Source organism: Physeter macrocephalus, chromosome 6, assembly GCF_002837175.3.
Source record: "Physeter macrocephalus isolate SW-GA chromosome 6, ASM283717v5, whole genome shotgun sequence".
NCBI classification, from domain to species: domain Eukaryota; kingdom Metazoa; phylum Chordata; class Mammalia; order Artiodactyla; family Physeteridae; genus Physeter; species Physeter macrocephalus.
The window spans coordinates 57,466,551-57,482,822 of NC_041219.1; the positions used below are offsets into that span (position 1 = coordinate 57,466,551).

Consider the following 16,272-nt stretch of genomic DNA (forward strand, 5'->3'; position numbering starts at 1 on the left):
CACCCCAGTGAAAGCTCAGGATTATTAATAAGCAGCCAAGTGTTTGAAGGCAGCTGGTCCAAGCTGGGACGCTGCTCATGATGGAGAACACGTGGCTTCCAAACCATGTCTGAAATGATCGTGTTCTATTGGCCTGCGCTGCACGCGCTCCTACTCTTAAGCCTCATCCAAGAACAATCAGAGACTATAACTAGAAATCTTCCTCTCACCCCCTACCCAAAACATCCCCACCATTTTTAGAGGAAAGCTGCCATTTTACCCAGCCCTGCCTGATCAGAGTGAGGGACTCTCCTATGTTCTCCTTGTCAAGATGTATATATCCTTGTCCCAAGTGACAGAGGACTACTTTACTCTTTCTTAATGGAAATTCCATTCTTAAATATCAGACTTCCCAATTCGTCTCTCATGGTAGACACCACGGGAAGGAACCTGCGAGATGACACCTGTCGTTTGACAGAGGAAGATACGTGGCCCAAAAAGAAGAGGGCACCATTTGAGTATCAAATTGGTGATGAGATGCTCCCGGCTCTCAGCCCAGGGCTCCTTTTGCCCACACCCTCCTCAACTTCCACGTGGCACTGAAGGCGGCACTGTGTCGCCAGGAAGCCCGGGAAGAAGCAGAGGCTGCCCCAGTTATTTTCCTAACCCTCCCCCTGACCCCTTAGCTGAACCCACCCCCAGTGGAAGGAAAGCCCATGGGATCTCACTCATTTCCATGTACTCTGGCATCAGTCCAGTGTATGGTTCCAAGCTGTAGTCTAGATCCCACTGTCCTGGATGCTTTGAACAGGCAGAGTCAGCTTCTCCAGGCTTTGTCTCATCTTTCATCTTCCGAAATAGTTTCTTTAGCTTCCTGGAAAAGAAAGGGACCAGTCACCAAAAGCCTCTGGAGGAGAGGGTTAGTTCTGCAGACAGGAGAAAAACAACTAAGTTTTGAGACTGGAGCCATCTCTCATCTAAAGACAGAGAGAGGAACACGAAGGAGACTACTTTTCTCTTAAAGACAATCCCAGGAGGTCCTGTGTCAGGATAATAAAAGGATCATCCCGCAAAGGACCAAGCTTCTTCAAACCCAAAGAAACTTAATTCTTCCTGCTGTTTGATAAGCAACAAGAGTGTTGGCCCTTCCTGTCAAACACTGAGACAGTCCTATTTTCTAACGGGTGATCTGTCCACCCTCTTCATGGGGAAGGGAGGGTGTTTAGAAAGTAGTAGAAAGGTGCCATCTTCCCACCTCAAACATTTTCATGTCTTAATAACATGAATAGTGTATGTCCATTAAAGCCAAGCTAAACGTTGTCCACCATTGCTATGGGGTGAATTGTATCCCCCCAAATTCATATGTTGAAACTCAGAGCCCCAGTGTGACCATATGTGAAGCCAGGGCTTTTAGGAATTATTTATGGTTAAATGGGGTTATAAAGGTGGGTCCTAACCCAAAGGATTGTTCGCCTTGTAAGAAAAGGAAGAGACAGCAATCTCTTTGCACCATGCGAGGTCACAGTCATGGGAAAGCCAGGAAGAAGGCCTCCACTAGAAGCCAAACCCTGCCAGTCCTTACCTTGGATTTTCCAGCCTCCAGAACTGTGAGAAGACACATTTCTGTTGTTTAAGCCCCCCAGTCTATGGTATTAGTTATGGCAGCCTGAGTAGATTAAGTCAACCACATTCAGGACATTTTTGGTCTAGAATGATAACAAGATAATAATGGCCCAGCCTCTTGGGATTGGTATGGGGAGGAAGTGAAACAGTGTTTATACCATCCTTAGCACAATATCTGGACATAGGAAGCATTCAGTAGATGCTAGCTATTATTATTTTTAATATTAAATGCTAAGATTAATTAAAGGCCTGAAGGTACAATCTCTTCCTACCTCCCACTGATACACAATACACAGAGAATGAAATGAGGATAAGGAGTGACGTCCCAATTCTGCTGATCGGTCTAAGAGAAAGTTTCTAGGAGACTGTGGAAGGACAGCTAACAGCAGAACAGTCAGAAGCATAAACTTGAAATGTTTAAAGGGATCGTGCCTGTAATTTAAGGTTATTATTACCATTTTACAGCTGAGAGGGCTGAGACTCAGAGTGGCTAGGGGTTGCTTGCCGTCCAAAGCCTGGTATAAGGACCCAGGCCTTCTGGCTCCGGCCCAGGTTTCTTTTCCTCCACAATTCACGGTCAAGGTCTCCATGAAGGAGACTTGGGATTGACACACAGAATTCATGAGAGCAAGAACCAAAAAGAGAAGGGGAACCAAGAGGATGGGAAGCAGAAGATCAACTTTACTTCCCACGTGAAGTAAAGCCACCCCTCTGTTTGAACTTGCTGTGGCTATTGCTCACTCAGGGAAAATCTCTGATTGTTTTGCTCTTTAGCTTCCAGTTCCTGATAATTATAAGTTGAAATCTCAGCTCCTCACTCCCTGGTGTGTGACCCTGTGCAAGTCAAATAATCTCTTTAGCCTCAGTTTCCTCCTTAATAAATGAAGATGATGCTAAAAGATAGGTCCTAGAATCAATTCAATGAGATAAGGTATATAAAGGCAATTTAATAGCAGCCATGTTTGGAACAAGGTTAACTGCTCAATAAATGTTAACTACCATTAATGTAAAAAAACAAAATAAAATAAAGGGATTGTAAAGTCCATGCTCCATCCAAATGCAGGGATCCTCCCCACACACACATCCTCACACAAGAACATCAAAGCCCTGTGTAGCTATTTCCAGAGGAGCACTCACGAAATCATTAGGCATCTCATTCTATTGTTAGAAAGTGTTCAGGCAAGTAGTGTGAATCCCATGGTTCAAAATAATGTTTTGATCAGTGCCTTGTCTACTACCACTTGCCATCAAGAAGCCTGTAGTATTGTGGTATGGGTAAAAGTGATCTTTGATGTCAGGAAATCGTTCTTTAAAACCTAGTTTTACAACTCACCAGTTATATTTTCTTGGGCAAGTTATGAAAACTCCATAAGCTTTAGTTTACTTATCTATAAGGTGAGAAAATAAATATTAACTAGCCCATTGGGTCAGTTAAAGGAGATAATCTATGTAACATGCTTAATTTAGGGCTTGGTACATGTCAAGAGCTCCATAAATATATCATTGTCCTTATCATTGTCATCCTCATCCTCATCATCACAGGAGGATCTAAAGAATGAGTTGAGATCCATAGAATCAACAGTAAAATAAAATATTTCATAATAAGATAGCAAGCAATAATTCTGTGATCACAAGAAATTAAGACAAGCCTAGATGGAGCCTAAAGATTCTGAAGCCAAAGAGTATGAAGTGGCTGAGACCCTGTCTGTGAGTTGGGACAGAAGGACAGGATGAAGAAAATACATAAAGAAGAGAGAGACAAGAAAAGAAGGAAGGAAAAGAAGGGAGGGAGAGAGGGAAGGAGGAAGGGAAGGTCTAGAACCAGAACTCAAGTTAAGACTTTTCCGCCAAGTGCCAGGAATCGGAAAACTCGGCCACATCTTTAGTAAAGAATAGTAAATGGTTTTAAGTAAACATGGAAAAATGAACACATGCATATATCCCTGTCCACTTCTGAAATGCTACCAAAATGATAGTGAATGAATTTTAAAATGTATAAAACCATGAGGTTAAAGAAAATAGTCATGAACACAGTAGAGTATGAGAGATATTAATGACTATCTTGGAAGATGAACAGTGAATGAAGGAGTTAGCAAAGCTGTGATGGCTGAATACACCAAGTACCTACAGTGGAAGACGGAAGGGAAAAGCAAGTCAACTCATGCTGAAAAATCTCAGAAAGGCTCAGGAATTGCAGGCACCAGGTATCACCAAAGGCAGGAGGTAGGGATTAGTCAATGCACTATTAAAGGAACAGCAGACCCTAATCTCTCTGTCCACCCATATTGCCCAAGTGACCACCACTTCCCAACAGCAACAGGAGCAAAAAGTTTATTCAGAGAAGAAAATGAACCAGGGAAACTCTGGATCTGACATAAATCCAATAAAATGATAGGAAGTTAAAAATCAATAACCTCTTAGGGAAAAAAGAAAATAGAACTAAAGACAAATACATGGGCAAGAGGAAAGAAAAGAGAAGGAAATTAATCAATCTATGAACTTGAACATTTATGCAGAGAGAGAAGACAGAAAAAATGCTGGGGAAGAAACTACAAGAGAAATATAAGAAAATGTCACAGAGGTGAAGGACATGCACTTTTTTTTTTTTTTTAATTTTTTGGCCACACTGCACAGCATGTGGGATCTTAGTTCCCCAACTACGGATTGAACCCGCACCCCCTGCATTGGAAGTGCATAGTCTTAACCACTGGACCGCCAGGGAAGTCCCAGGACATGCACTCTCTGATTGTAAGGACCTACTCACCAAAATGAAGAAAGAAAAGGATCTCCACCAAAGCATACCACCTTGAGATTTCAGAACTCTAAGAAGAAGGAAAAGGATTCTAACAGCTTCCAGGTCCAGAAGGACAAAGATAGATTCTCTAAAAATTATAAGCAAAAGGATATTAGAATTCTCAACATCAGCCCTTTACAATAGAAAACACCAGGGAAATGTATTAACATTGAGAAGGCAAATGATTTTTAGCATAGGATTTTATACCTAGCCAAAGTATACAACAAGTGCAAAGGCAGAATAAAGACATTTTCAAACATGCAAGTTTTCAAAAAAGATATTTCTCTGCCTCCATTCTCATGAAGTTCCTGGAGGATGAATTTCACCAACCAAGGATATAAAGCAATAGAGAAAACAGTACGGAATCTGGCAAGGAATCCACCAGAAAAAAAAGTGCTGGCCCTAACAGGGATTGATAGCTGTATGGAAGGTTTAGTGAACAAACGCTTCTGGTCTGAAGAGGATAATGGAGGGTTCCTAGAGGATGGTCTCAAGGAAAAAATAAATGTGACCAATAAGACATCTGATGTGTTTAAAAAGAATGAAATATTGCCATTGGCAGCAACATGGATGGACCTAGAGATTATCATACTTAGTGATGTAAGTCAGAGAAAGACAAATATGATATCACTTATATTTGGAATCTAAAAAATAATACTAATGAATCTATACACAAAACAGAAACAGACTCACAGACATAGAAAACAGACTTATGATTACCAAAGGGAAAAGGGATGGGGGAGGGATAAATTAGGTGTTTGGGATTAACAGATACAAACTATTATACATAAAATAGATAAACAATAAGGATTTACTGTATAACACAGGGAACTATATTCAATATCTTATAGTAACATATAGTGAAAAATAATCTGAAAAAGAATATATACATATATATGGCTGAATCACTTTGCTGTACACCTGAAACTAACACAATATTGTAAATAAACTATATTTCAATTTTTAAAAATGATAGGGCAAAACCAAAAAAAAAATAAGAAATAAAAGACATCTGATGTGTTTAATGAGGTAATTAAGCTGGGAAAGTGGACACTTAAACAAGTGTCACCAATATGGTATGAGTATTATAAAGGGAGAGATTTAGGGAATCATGGGCAACCTAACCTGCAAGGTTTCCCTGGGGAAGAGCTGTGTAAACCAACCGAAGGATGAAAGATGATAGCAGCAGCATGGGAAAGTGAGAGAGAGCTGTGAAAGGGGAAGGTGTGTGCTCTAGGCAGAGGGAATTATTTGTGCAACAGCCAAAGACAGTGCGAGAATGGTCACTGCAGGGACTAAAAAGAGCTCAAAATGTTCGGAGCACAGAGTAGGAGAGAAAGTGAGGAAAGATGACTTGAGAGGTAGCACAAGTTCATGAAGACGGCCTTGTAAGCCATGTGGATGCAGGGGTTCAAGTGAGAGATCAGGGTAGCAGAGGCCAGGATGATTGCCATGGCCCTGAAGGGAAGGAGACAGATCGAGACACGCTTAGGAGGTGGGGTTAAGAAGCTGGTGGGGAATTGCAGTTGGGAAGGGAAGAGAAACCAAGGATGACCCCCCAAAGTCCTTGGCCGCGTGTGTGGGTGGTGGCAGAGTTCGCTAAACTGGGGGACACAAGAGGAGACGGGGAGGAGAAGTTGTTGAGATTGGAGAGTTTCATGAGACAATTAAGTAGGGATGTCTAGTAAACAGTTATATGTGGTCTAGAGCTCTGAAAACAGGTCTGGGTTGGCGCTAGAGACCCAAGAACCATCACGGAAAGAACAATGGAAACTCTAGCAATGAACACCTCCTGTGGGTGGCGTGGAGGGGAAGGAGCCTTCAGAGGGCAAGGAAAGAGCAGTCACAGGAAGAGATGCTCAACCGTGAGACCCTGTGGCAATGAAGGCCAGGGCAGAGGACAGCCTCAGGAAGGACACCGCGGTCAGCCATGCAATACGCTGTGGGTGGGTGCAAATATCCACAGATAATTCTTACGAACCTCTCCTTACCAGGAGTTTCCCTCCTGGAGATCTCAGTGCCCATTAAAAACATTAATAAAGGAAGTCCCTCGAGAGCAGGATTTAAGAGGAATCCTGCACGTTGTATAACACACAGATGGGGCATTTGGAAAACTGCAGATTATGATTCCTACCGTATGATGCATCGGCTTGTTAAAATAACTCCTTTGAGGTTACCCTCGTCTCCTTTTCATCCGCTCTTTCTCTGTCCCTTGTTAATGACAAGTCTGAGAAACTCTGTCCAGAAGCCTCCGAGCCTTTCCCCTGCATGTGCCCCACGGGTTCACCCTGAGACCACGCTGACTGTCAGTCATGCCTTGGCCTCCTGGCTGCAGGATCCAGGCCCCAGGAGTCCTCTACAGACCCTGGCTTCACAGACCTGGAGCCTCATGAAAGAAGGCAGAAGCAAGCCTGCCATGGGCCGAAGAAGAGAAACACATCAACCTCGGAGCTGTGTATTCCTCTTCTTGACATGGGACAGGATTCAAATTTGTTCCTTAAACCTCTGATTCACAGCCATATTCCACTGTACTGAGGGGAACACACAGCTTCCCTTGCCTGTGATGGCTTTAAAGAGACACTGTTTTATGTCTTGAACTACAATATTTATCCCATTTATCACAAAAAGAAGAAAGTTTATAAAATCTTCTTGGCTGTGTGCAGGGGTATATTGTGGCTATTTCGGGGTGTGATCTGGTGCTTCTAGCAAGAATAGGGACTGGGGGACATTTTGCCAGTGGAAGTATTAATTCATCAGCTCTGTCCATCTCAGACATCGCTCAGGAAAGAATCTGGCACCTGAAAAAGAGCATTTACCCTTACACACACACACACACACACACACACACACACAAATTCATCTCTCTGAATGATTAAAGGCCATTTCCAATTTTGCTTCACGGAATACTGGAGCTGAGTTTGAGATAAAATTATAGCGAGGACTTGGGATGTGCTGTGATGTGTTTGGGGGCACCATGACGTTTGGATCCAAAGTCCATTTTGCACAAACACGTATGGGAAAGGTGGGGTGTGTGTGTGTGTGTGTGTGTGTGTGTGTGTGTGTGTGTGTGGGGAGATGAGGAAAATCCCCATCAATGGACTCAGATAATAAATAGCACAAGATCGGATTCTGCCCTGCTTAAAGGCCATTTCCAATTTTGCTTCACGGAATACTGGAGCTGAGTTTGAGATAAAATTATAGTGAGGACTTGGGATGTGCTGTGACGTGTTTGGGGGCACCATGACGTTTGGATCCAAAGTCCATTTTGCACAAACACATATGGGAAAGGTGGTGTGTGTGTGTGTGTGTGTGTGTGTGTGTGTGTGTGTGTGTGGTGGGGGAGATGAGGAAAATCCCCATCAATGGACTCAGATAATAAATAGCACAAGATCGGATTCTGCCCTGCAAGCCAGCCATGTCTGAAGTTATCTCAGAAGGAGCTGCCAATGAGCATTATTCTGGGGCCTGTTGTGTTGAAAACCACCTGGCTCCCCTCTGGAAAGCATCTGTCACAACTGTGTCCGGCCCCAGGAGCCTGGGGTTGTGTGAGTGGGGAGAGTCCAAGGCCAGACCACACAACTTTGGTTTCATCTAGTATCATGTCCTCACTGCCCTTAAAGAGTTACTGCTCCCAGTTTTGCTGCTTCCTTTGAAAGCACTTCATTTTTCCATCTCCAGGGGCTCTGAAGCAGGCCTAGCAAAAGTGGGACATGCTTCTGTCTGGATGGTGCTGGCCTTCCATGGTGGCCCTGTCTGGGGCACCTGCCAGATTTAGGGGTAGCAAGGGAGAGGTCTGGAAGCTGAAGATGCTTATCCCGGTCCCGAAGGACAGGTGTACAGTATTCATGGACATGTCTGGTATCTGTGCCAGCCCCGTGGAGACCTGCGGGGTTAAAAGGCAAGAACATTGTGCTAAGCCAATGTCTCCCAAGCAAAGGACACGTTCCACTAGCAGCTCATGTGATGTTTTTGGAAGGTCACTAGACTTGGCCTAACATCTCGTTAGAGCACCTGGAAGAATTATTCCCTTTACTGCTCTCAGCTCGTCCCTCTGATTGCAGTCCCGGAGAAAACCCCAGTCTGCTGCTGGTAGGCCTTTAACAACTCCCCGGGACTTGTGCGACTTCTTTTTCAATAAAGAGAATGCAGATCTTAGGCTAACTTCATTGATTAATAATGGATCAGTTTTATTGTATTTCTTTCTACTATTTGCTATTCAGGGTAACTGACAGTGTTAGTTTTCCATTTTCAGAAATGTGACGGACTTAAAAAGTGAGTTGGTTTAGAGGAAATTAATATGCAAATAGCTGTCTAGGTAGGTAATGGAAAACAATTTAAAAGTTGGCTGACAAATGACTAAAGATTGGGAAACTAATGCAAGAAGCCTACTGGACTGGTCGACTCAAGAAGACACTAGAATTTGTAGTGGTGGTGCTTTTAGCAATACACACACATGCACGCACACGCACACGTGCACGCACACGCACACACAGAGAATCTAAGGAGAACGGTGCACCCTTAGGGAGTTAGATAAATTACAGCCGACTACCTGGCTTACCAGCAAAGTCAGTTCAATAGTCTTTAACATTTTAAAATTCTCTTCGGCAGAATCTCAGCAAATTGCTTTCAGAAGTAAATAACAAACACGGGGGCTTCCCTGGTGGCGCAGTGGTTGCGCGTCCGCCTGCCGATGCAGGGGAACCGGGTTCGCGCCCCGGTCCGGGAGGATCCCACATGCCGCGGAGCGGTTGGGCCCGTGAGCCATGGCCGCTGAGCCTGCGCGGCCGGAGCCTGTGCTCCGCAACGGGAGAGGCCACAAGAGTGAGAGGCCCGCATACCACAAAAACAAACAAACAAACAAACAAACAAAAAATAACAAACACGAAAAATGATCAATCTGTGTATAACCATATTTTTTTACCCCAAATATTCTTATCCAGTATGATTACCTACGTAACTCCTCAGACTTGCTTCTGTTTTTAAAAATCAAGTCTGGTCTCGAAGATTAATATTTATCTCCCTGAGGGAAAAAATTGGATGCAGACTCTGAAGGCACCGAAGAGCTACCATGAACCACAAGCCATGGGTCCCAGAAGAGAAGAGAAAAACACTGTTCCTGAGAAGGTCTTTTCAGCTCACTCCCTGGACTCGAAAGACTCAGAGAGCATCGCCTGTAAACATAAAAGCCAATGACACTCAGTAACACCTTGGCTACCTGTACCCCCAGGAATGGTTCTTCCTTTCTTGGATACACATATTTTCCCTTTTCTAGAGACCTGAGCATATATGCAAGCTGTATTTTTACATAACCGTGTGTCTTTCTAGAATAACTTTCCCAAGGTCTCACAGGGACTATATTGCAATGCCTGGATTTAAACCCAGATCTGTTGAACAATCACTGCCCTACAGAGATGTGTTGCCTCCACGAAAGAGTTAAAGACCACTGGGTCTAGTTTTTATAATTTACACTATTCCTTCCTCACTGTCAGGCTCAACGGTCATTTCTCTTTTGCCTATAAAAGACTCCCCTTTCTTGCTTATTTCATGTTTCTCTATCATACATAAGGATATTGCCAGGTGCATGAGCTCTGGATTGATGGGTCTAATCTACTGAGAGTGGGCTCTGAGTGGGGCGTGGAAGACCCAGTAATCATAATCGTGGTGATTTCAGGTGAACAAACTCAATCAAAACCTGTAGAATAACAGAGAACTTTGAAGATAAAATACCATAGGGCTTGGTGGAAGAACTTTTGCTCTACATTCCTGACTTCAACTGTACGATTAGGTTGAACGTGTTCACTAACAGATTAGGAACTAAAATGAGGAAAAATATTTTGAAAGAGAAGTGACTTATATTGGAATCGGCAGTGACCAGTTTCATTGAATAGAGGATAGGTTCATAGAATGCCAGAGCTGAAATGACAGTACCTTAGAGATTATTACCTTATTATATATTAAATAGGTATTATATCCTGTTATATATTATGTATTATTATATGCTTTTCATCAAGAGATGAGGACAGTGAGACGTAGGAAGTGACTTGCTCACAGCTTTATGAATTACATGCAAATGCCATCAATTAAAGTGTGGCATAGTAAACACACATCAAGCATAAGGAAGGAAATTTAGCCTTCAAGGAAAACAGCCTGTGTAGGTTTCATCTGTCATGGAGCTGATAGAGTTGATGGGTGGGGAACATCCAACATACTGTCCAAATGACTGAGTTCTTGCCTCTCTTACACTCTAAAACAGACTTCTGGGTCCAGAGTGGATGGGCCAAGTGGTAGAGGAGATGCCTGGGAATGAAAAACTGGCAAGCTGCCTCCAATTCCAACCAACGTACTGGAAAGATAGGTGTGTTCACCCAGATGTCTGGAGGGGATTGGAGGCTTTCCTTTGTAGCAGTGGTGGAGGGATTGGGCTCTCGGCTTCAAAGGGGCCAGATGTGGCTTTGGCACATCTTGTTTTTTGGTCTGTGTATTTTCTGGATGTTTGTCCATAACAAATGTGTTCTCTCCGAGATGGTGAGCTCCTAGACCACAGTGACCATGTGTCTCTCACCAGCTTTGTTTGATGACTATCATGGGGTGACTTTCAATCAGAAAGCTGAGAACAGGGTGCTGTTTCAGAGGGTTGAGATGCCCAGACCATGTTCTCCTCCAACTCCTTCGAGAAAAATCACGTGCCCAAGTGCCTCCTGTGGTTGCCCCAGTGTGGGGACAGAAAAACAGCCTAACTGATGGCCGGTGATGGTGAGACCCATTCTGAGGACTGGGATGGCAAAGTGTTACGAGCGAATGTGCAGGATTCTCATTCCTTGAAGTAGGGCTCTCATGAAAACAGGTTTTCTTTCCAGATAAATTCGACTGTCTCCATCACAACTTGAGCTCTCTAACTGTGTTTCTGAGAAAGACCAAAGAATAGCTTTCTCTGGAGATCTGTCAGACAGTCACAGCCCCCCATGGGAGCAGTGACTGGTATAGCTGTCCCTAAAGAAAGGAGTGGATCATGTATATCTGCTAATGGTTCCAATCAGCCCAAGGAACCTAGGCTCAGCGACCCTTAAGCAGACTGAGAGAGATTCTGGGCTCTCGCCCTTGCCATGATCCTGGCATGCCCCAAGACCAGTCAGGCACCACTACCTCATCTTCTCCTAAAGCAACACCTGAGTCAACTAAGTGTTTTGATAAACCCGAGTCAGTCTGTTGTTTGTTTTGAAAATAAATCTACATCCAAGGGAACCTGTTTCTTTTTTTAAAATTTATTTATTTTTGGCCGCGTTGGGTCTTCGTTGCTGCACTCGGGTTTTCTCTAGTTGCTGCGAGCGGGGGCTACTCTTCGTTGCGGTGCACACACTTTTCACTGTGGTGGCTTCTCTTGTTGCGGAGCACGGGCTCCAGGCGCGCGGGCTTCAGTAGGTGTGGCTCGCGGGCTCTAGAGCGCAGGCTCCGTAGTTGTGGCACATGGGCTTAGTTGATCCGCAGCATGTGGGATCTTCCCGGACCAGGGCTCGAACCTGTGTCCCCTGCATTGGCAGGCGGATTCTTAACCACTGCGCCACCGGGGAAGTCCAGGAAACTGTTTCTTTAAACAAAATAATGGCAGACCAACTTGTTTTATACGACAGTGACAGCCTTCTTCCAAGTCATAGACGCAGCCCCCTGCTTTCGCAGCTTTCTTTGACTGCTCCAAAATGCCTGACCTTTACTTGTCTGAATTCTGACAAGGTTTGCACCAGAGAAAGAACACCCAGTCACATGCATTCTATTTTGTCTCCCAAACTAAAAAAACTAATCTCTGAGAAGATAAGGACCATTTCATATATATTTTTCTGTATTTAGTTGTATACAAATCTTGTCTATAGGTTAAAGAAAAAGAAACAGAGAGCCTTGTGTTATGGACTGAATGTCTGTGTCCCCTCCAGAATCCATATGTCCTACCTACCAGTGTGATGGTATTAGGAGGTGGGACCTTTGAGAGGTAATTATGTTTAGATGAGGCCATGAGGGTGGGGCTTCCACAATGGTATTGGTGCCCTTATAAGAAGAGGGCACCACCAATGTTCACAGCAGCACTATTTACAGTAGCCAAGACATGGAAGCAACCTAAGTGTCCATCAACAGATGAATGGATAAAGAAGATATGGTACATATATACAATGGAATATTACTTAGTCATTAAAAAGAATGAAATAATGCCATTTGCAGCAACATGGATGGACCTAAGGATTATCACACTAAGTGAAATAAGTCAGGCAAAGAAAGATAAATATCATATGATATCGTTTATATGCAGAATCTAAAAAAATGATACAAATGAACTAATTTACAAAACAGAAACAGACTCACAGACTTAGAAAACAAACTTATGGTTACCAAAGGGGAAAGGTGGAGGGGGGGATAAATTAGGAGTCTGGGATTAACATATACACACTACTTTATATAAAATAGATAATCAACAAGGACCTGCTGTAGAGTACAGGGAACTCTACTCAATACTCTGTAACAACCTATATGGGAAAAGAATCTGAAAAAGAATAGATACTATATATGTATATGTATAACTGAATCACTTTGCTGTATACCTGAAACTAACACAGTACTGTAGATCAACTATAGTCCAGTATAAAATAAAAATAAAAATAAAAAAAAAAGAAGAGGGCACCAGAGCTCTCTCTCCACATATACACAGAGCCTGGGTCACATGAGCTTACAGGGAGATGGTGGTCTTCATCAGGACCAAACCGGCTGGCTCCATAATCTTCAACTTCATGGCCTCCAGAACTGTGAGAAATAAGCTACCCAGTCGGTGCTATTGTGTTACAGCAACTCAAGCTGATGAAGACAGTCTGAGCCGGGAAGGCTCAGACTGCGGTTTCTGTGGGTATAGCTCTGTGGTATCCAATTCTCATTTTTTAATACCTGAGCCGTATGAGCCAAGAGATGAAGGCAGTGGTATTCCCTGCAAGCCCTCCTGCAGTGTGGACAGTGTTATTCCTGGTTATGTAGCTCAGGGCCTGGCTCTCTAGCCCTTATAGAATATTCTGTTGGACACTTATTGTTCTCAAATTCCTTTGCTGCTTAAACTAGGCTGGAGTGGACTCCAAGGTCTGCTACTAAGAACCCAGGCCAATGACATGAACAAATGCAGCTGGAAATAAAGGGATTAAACCAGTTTCTTTATTGCAGGATTTCTCAGAACCATTCAAATAATGTGCTTAGTAAATCTCCACAAGGGAGGCAGAGTGTGTGGCAGTATCTTCACCTAACCCTGTGGGGACTGTCTGATGACTGCATCCCAGGATGGATAATCTTGCAAGAAGTTTGCAAAGAACTCTGAGCCTGGTGCAAACTGTCCATCCAGTCCTCCTGAACAGAACTGGCCCAGCCTATAAGAGTTACCCCTGATCCTCTCTGTCATTCCCTGGCTCTCTGATGCCAGGATAGCTGAAAACACCCCCTGAAACAGATTTCTTTTTTTACAACTAAAAAAGCAATAGAAACAAAAGGCAGAGGGCGCGACATCTTCCTTTGACCTGAAGGTAGATTTTCACCTGTTTCATCCTCTTCTTTTGGGTCCAGTGCTCATGACTCAGCGTTTATTTTCATGACTATCTCAATGCAAAGCCTAATGAAAGGGAGGACCTTCAAGACGGCAGAGGAGTAAGACGTGGAGATCACCTTCCTCCTCACAAATACATCAAAAATACATCTACGGCCTTCCCTGATGGCGCAGTGGTTGAGAGTCCGCCTGCCGATGCAGGGGACGCGGGTTCGTGCCCCGGTCCGGGAAGATCCCACATGCCGCGGAGCGGCTGGGCCCGTGAGCCGTGGCCGCCGAGCCTGCGCGTCCGGAGCCTGTGCTCCGCAGCGGGAGAGGCCACGGCGGTGAGAGGCCCGCGTACCGCAAAAAAAAAAAAACAAAAAAACATCTACATGTGGAACAACTCCTAGAGAACACCTACTGAATGCTGGCAAAAGACATCAGACTTCCCAAAAGGCAAGAAACTCCCCCACATACCTGGGTAGGGCAAAAGAAAAAAGGAAAAACAGAGACAAAAGAATAGGGACGGAACCTGCACCTCGGGGAGAGCTGTGAAGGAGGAAAGGTTCCCACACACTAGAAGCCCCTTCATGGGCAGAGACTGAGGGTGGCAGAGGGGAAGCTTCAGAGCCACAGAGGAGAGCACAGCAACAGGGGTGCGGAGGGCAAAGCGGAGAGATTCCCTCACAGAGGATCGGTGACAACCGGCACTCACCAGCCCGAGAGGCTTGTCTGCTCACCCACCGTGGGGGCTGGGGGCTGGGAGCTGAGGCTGGGGCTTTGGAGGTCAGATCACCAGGGAGAGGACTGGGGTTGGCGGTGTGAACACAGCCTGACGAGGGTTAATGCACCACAGCTAGCCGGGAGGGAGTCCGGGAAAAAGTCTGGACCTGCCAGAGAGGCAAGAGACCATTGTTTCGGGGTGCGTGAGGAGAGGGGATTCAGAGCACCGCCTAAATGAGCTCCAGAGACGGGCGCGAGCCGCGGCTACCAGTGCGGACACCAGAGACAGGCATGAAACGCTAAGACTGCTGCTGCAGCCACCAAAAAGCCCGTGTGCAAGCACAGGTCACTCTCCACACCTCCCCTCCCGGGAGCCTGTGCCGCCTACCACTACCAGGGTCCCGTGATCCAGGGACAACTTACCCGGGAGAACGCACAGCACGCCTCAGGCTGGTGCAACGTCACACCGGCCTCTGCCGCTGCAGGCTCACCCCGCACTCCGTACCCCTCCCTTCCCCCCGCCTGAGTGAGCCAGAGCCCCCTAATCAGCCGCTCCTTTAACCTCCTCCTGTCTGGGCAAAGAACAGATGCCCTCAGGTGACCTACACGCCGAGGCGGGGCCAAATCCAAAGCTGAACCCCGGGAGCTGTGTGAACAAAGAAGAGAAAGGGAAATCTCTCCCAGCAGCCCCAGGAGTGGTGGTTTAAATCTCCACAGTCAACTTGATGTAACCTACAGCTGTGGAATACCTGAACAGACAATAAATCATCCCAAATTGAGGAGGTGGACTTTGGGATCAACTGTAGACTTGGGGTTTGCCAAATGCGACTGACTAGTTCCTGATTTATATGTATATCTTAGTTTAGAATTTAGAGCTTATTATCATTGGTAGATTTGTCTATTGATTTTGTTGCTCTCTTCCTTTATATATATATATATTTCCCTCTTTTTCTCTTTTTGTGAGTGTGTATGTGTATGCTTCTTTGTGTGATTTTGTCTCTATAGGTTTGCTTTTACCATTTGTCCTAGGGTTCTATCTGTCCGATTTTTTGTTTAGTATAGTTTTTAACACTTGTTATCATTGGTACATTTGTTTATTGGTTTGGTTGCTCTCTTTTTTTAATTACTTTTATATTTTTTTATTTTAATAATATTTTTTAATCTTTTATTTTAAAAACTTTATTTATTTTTTCTTTCTTTTATTTTCTTTTCTCCCTTTTCTTCTGAGCTCTGTGGCTGACAGGGTCTTGGTGCTCCGGCTGGGTGTCAGGCCTGAGCCTCTGAGGTGAGAGAGCCAAGTTCAGGACATTGCTCCACCAGAGACCTCCCAGGCCCTTGTAATAACAATCGGCGAGAGCTCTCCCAGAGATCTCTGTCTCAACGCTAAGACTGAGCTCCACTCAATGACCAGCAAGCTCCAGTACTGGACACTCCATGCCAAACAACTAGCAAGACAGGAACACAGCCCCACCCACTAGCAGAGAGGCTGCCTAAAATCCTAAGTTCACAGACACCCCAAAACACACCACTGGATGCGGTCATGCCCACCAGAAAGACAAGATCCAGCCTCATCCACCAGAACACAGGCACCAGTCCCCTCCACAAGGAA

At 44.7% G+C, this 16,272-nt stretch overlaps 1 protein-coding gene across 8 annotated transcripts in view; it reads right to left on the reverse strand.

The window, feature by feature from the left end:
- Positions 1–16,272, reverse strand: part of ANO2 (anoctamin 2) — a 299,540-nt gene that overhangs the window by 17,453 nt on the left and 265,815 nt on the right. For all 8 annotated transcript variants that reach the window (XM_055085431.1, XM_055085428.1, XM_055085433.1 and 5 more), the window contains one exon: positions 708–853. In XM_055085431.1, the coding sequence (XP_054941406.1) occupies positions 708–853 (146 nt within the window). The remainder of the gene's footprint in view (positions 1–707; positions 854–16,272) is intronic.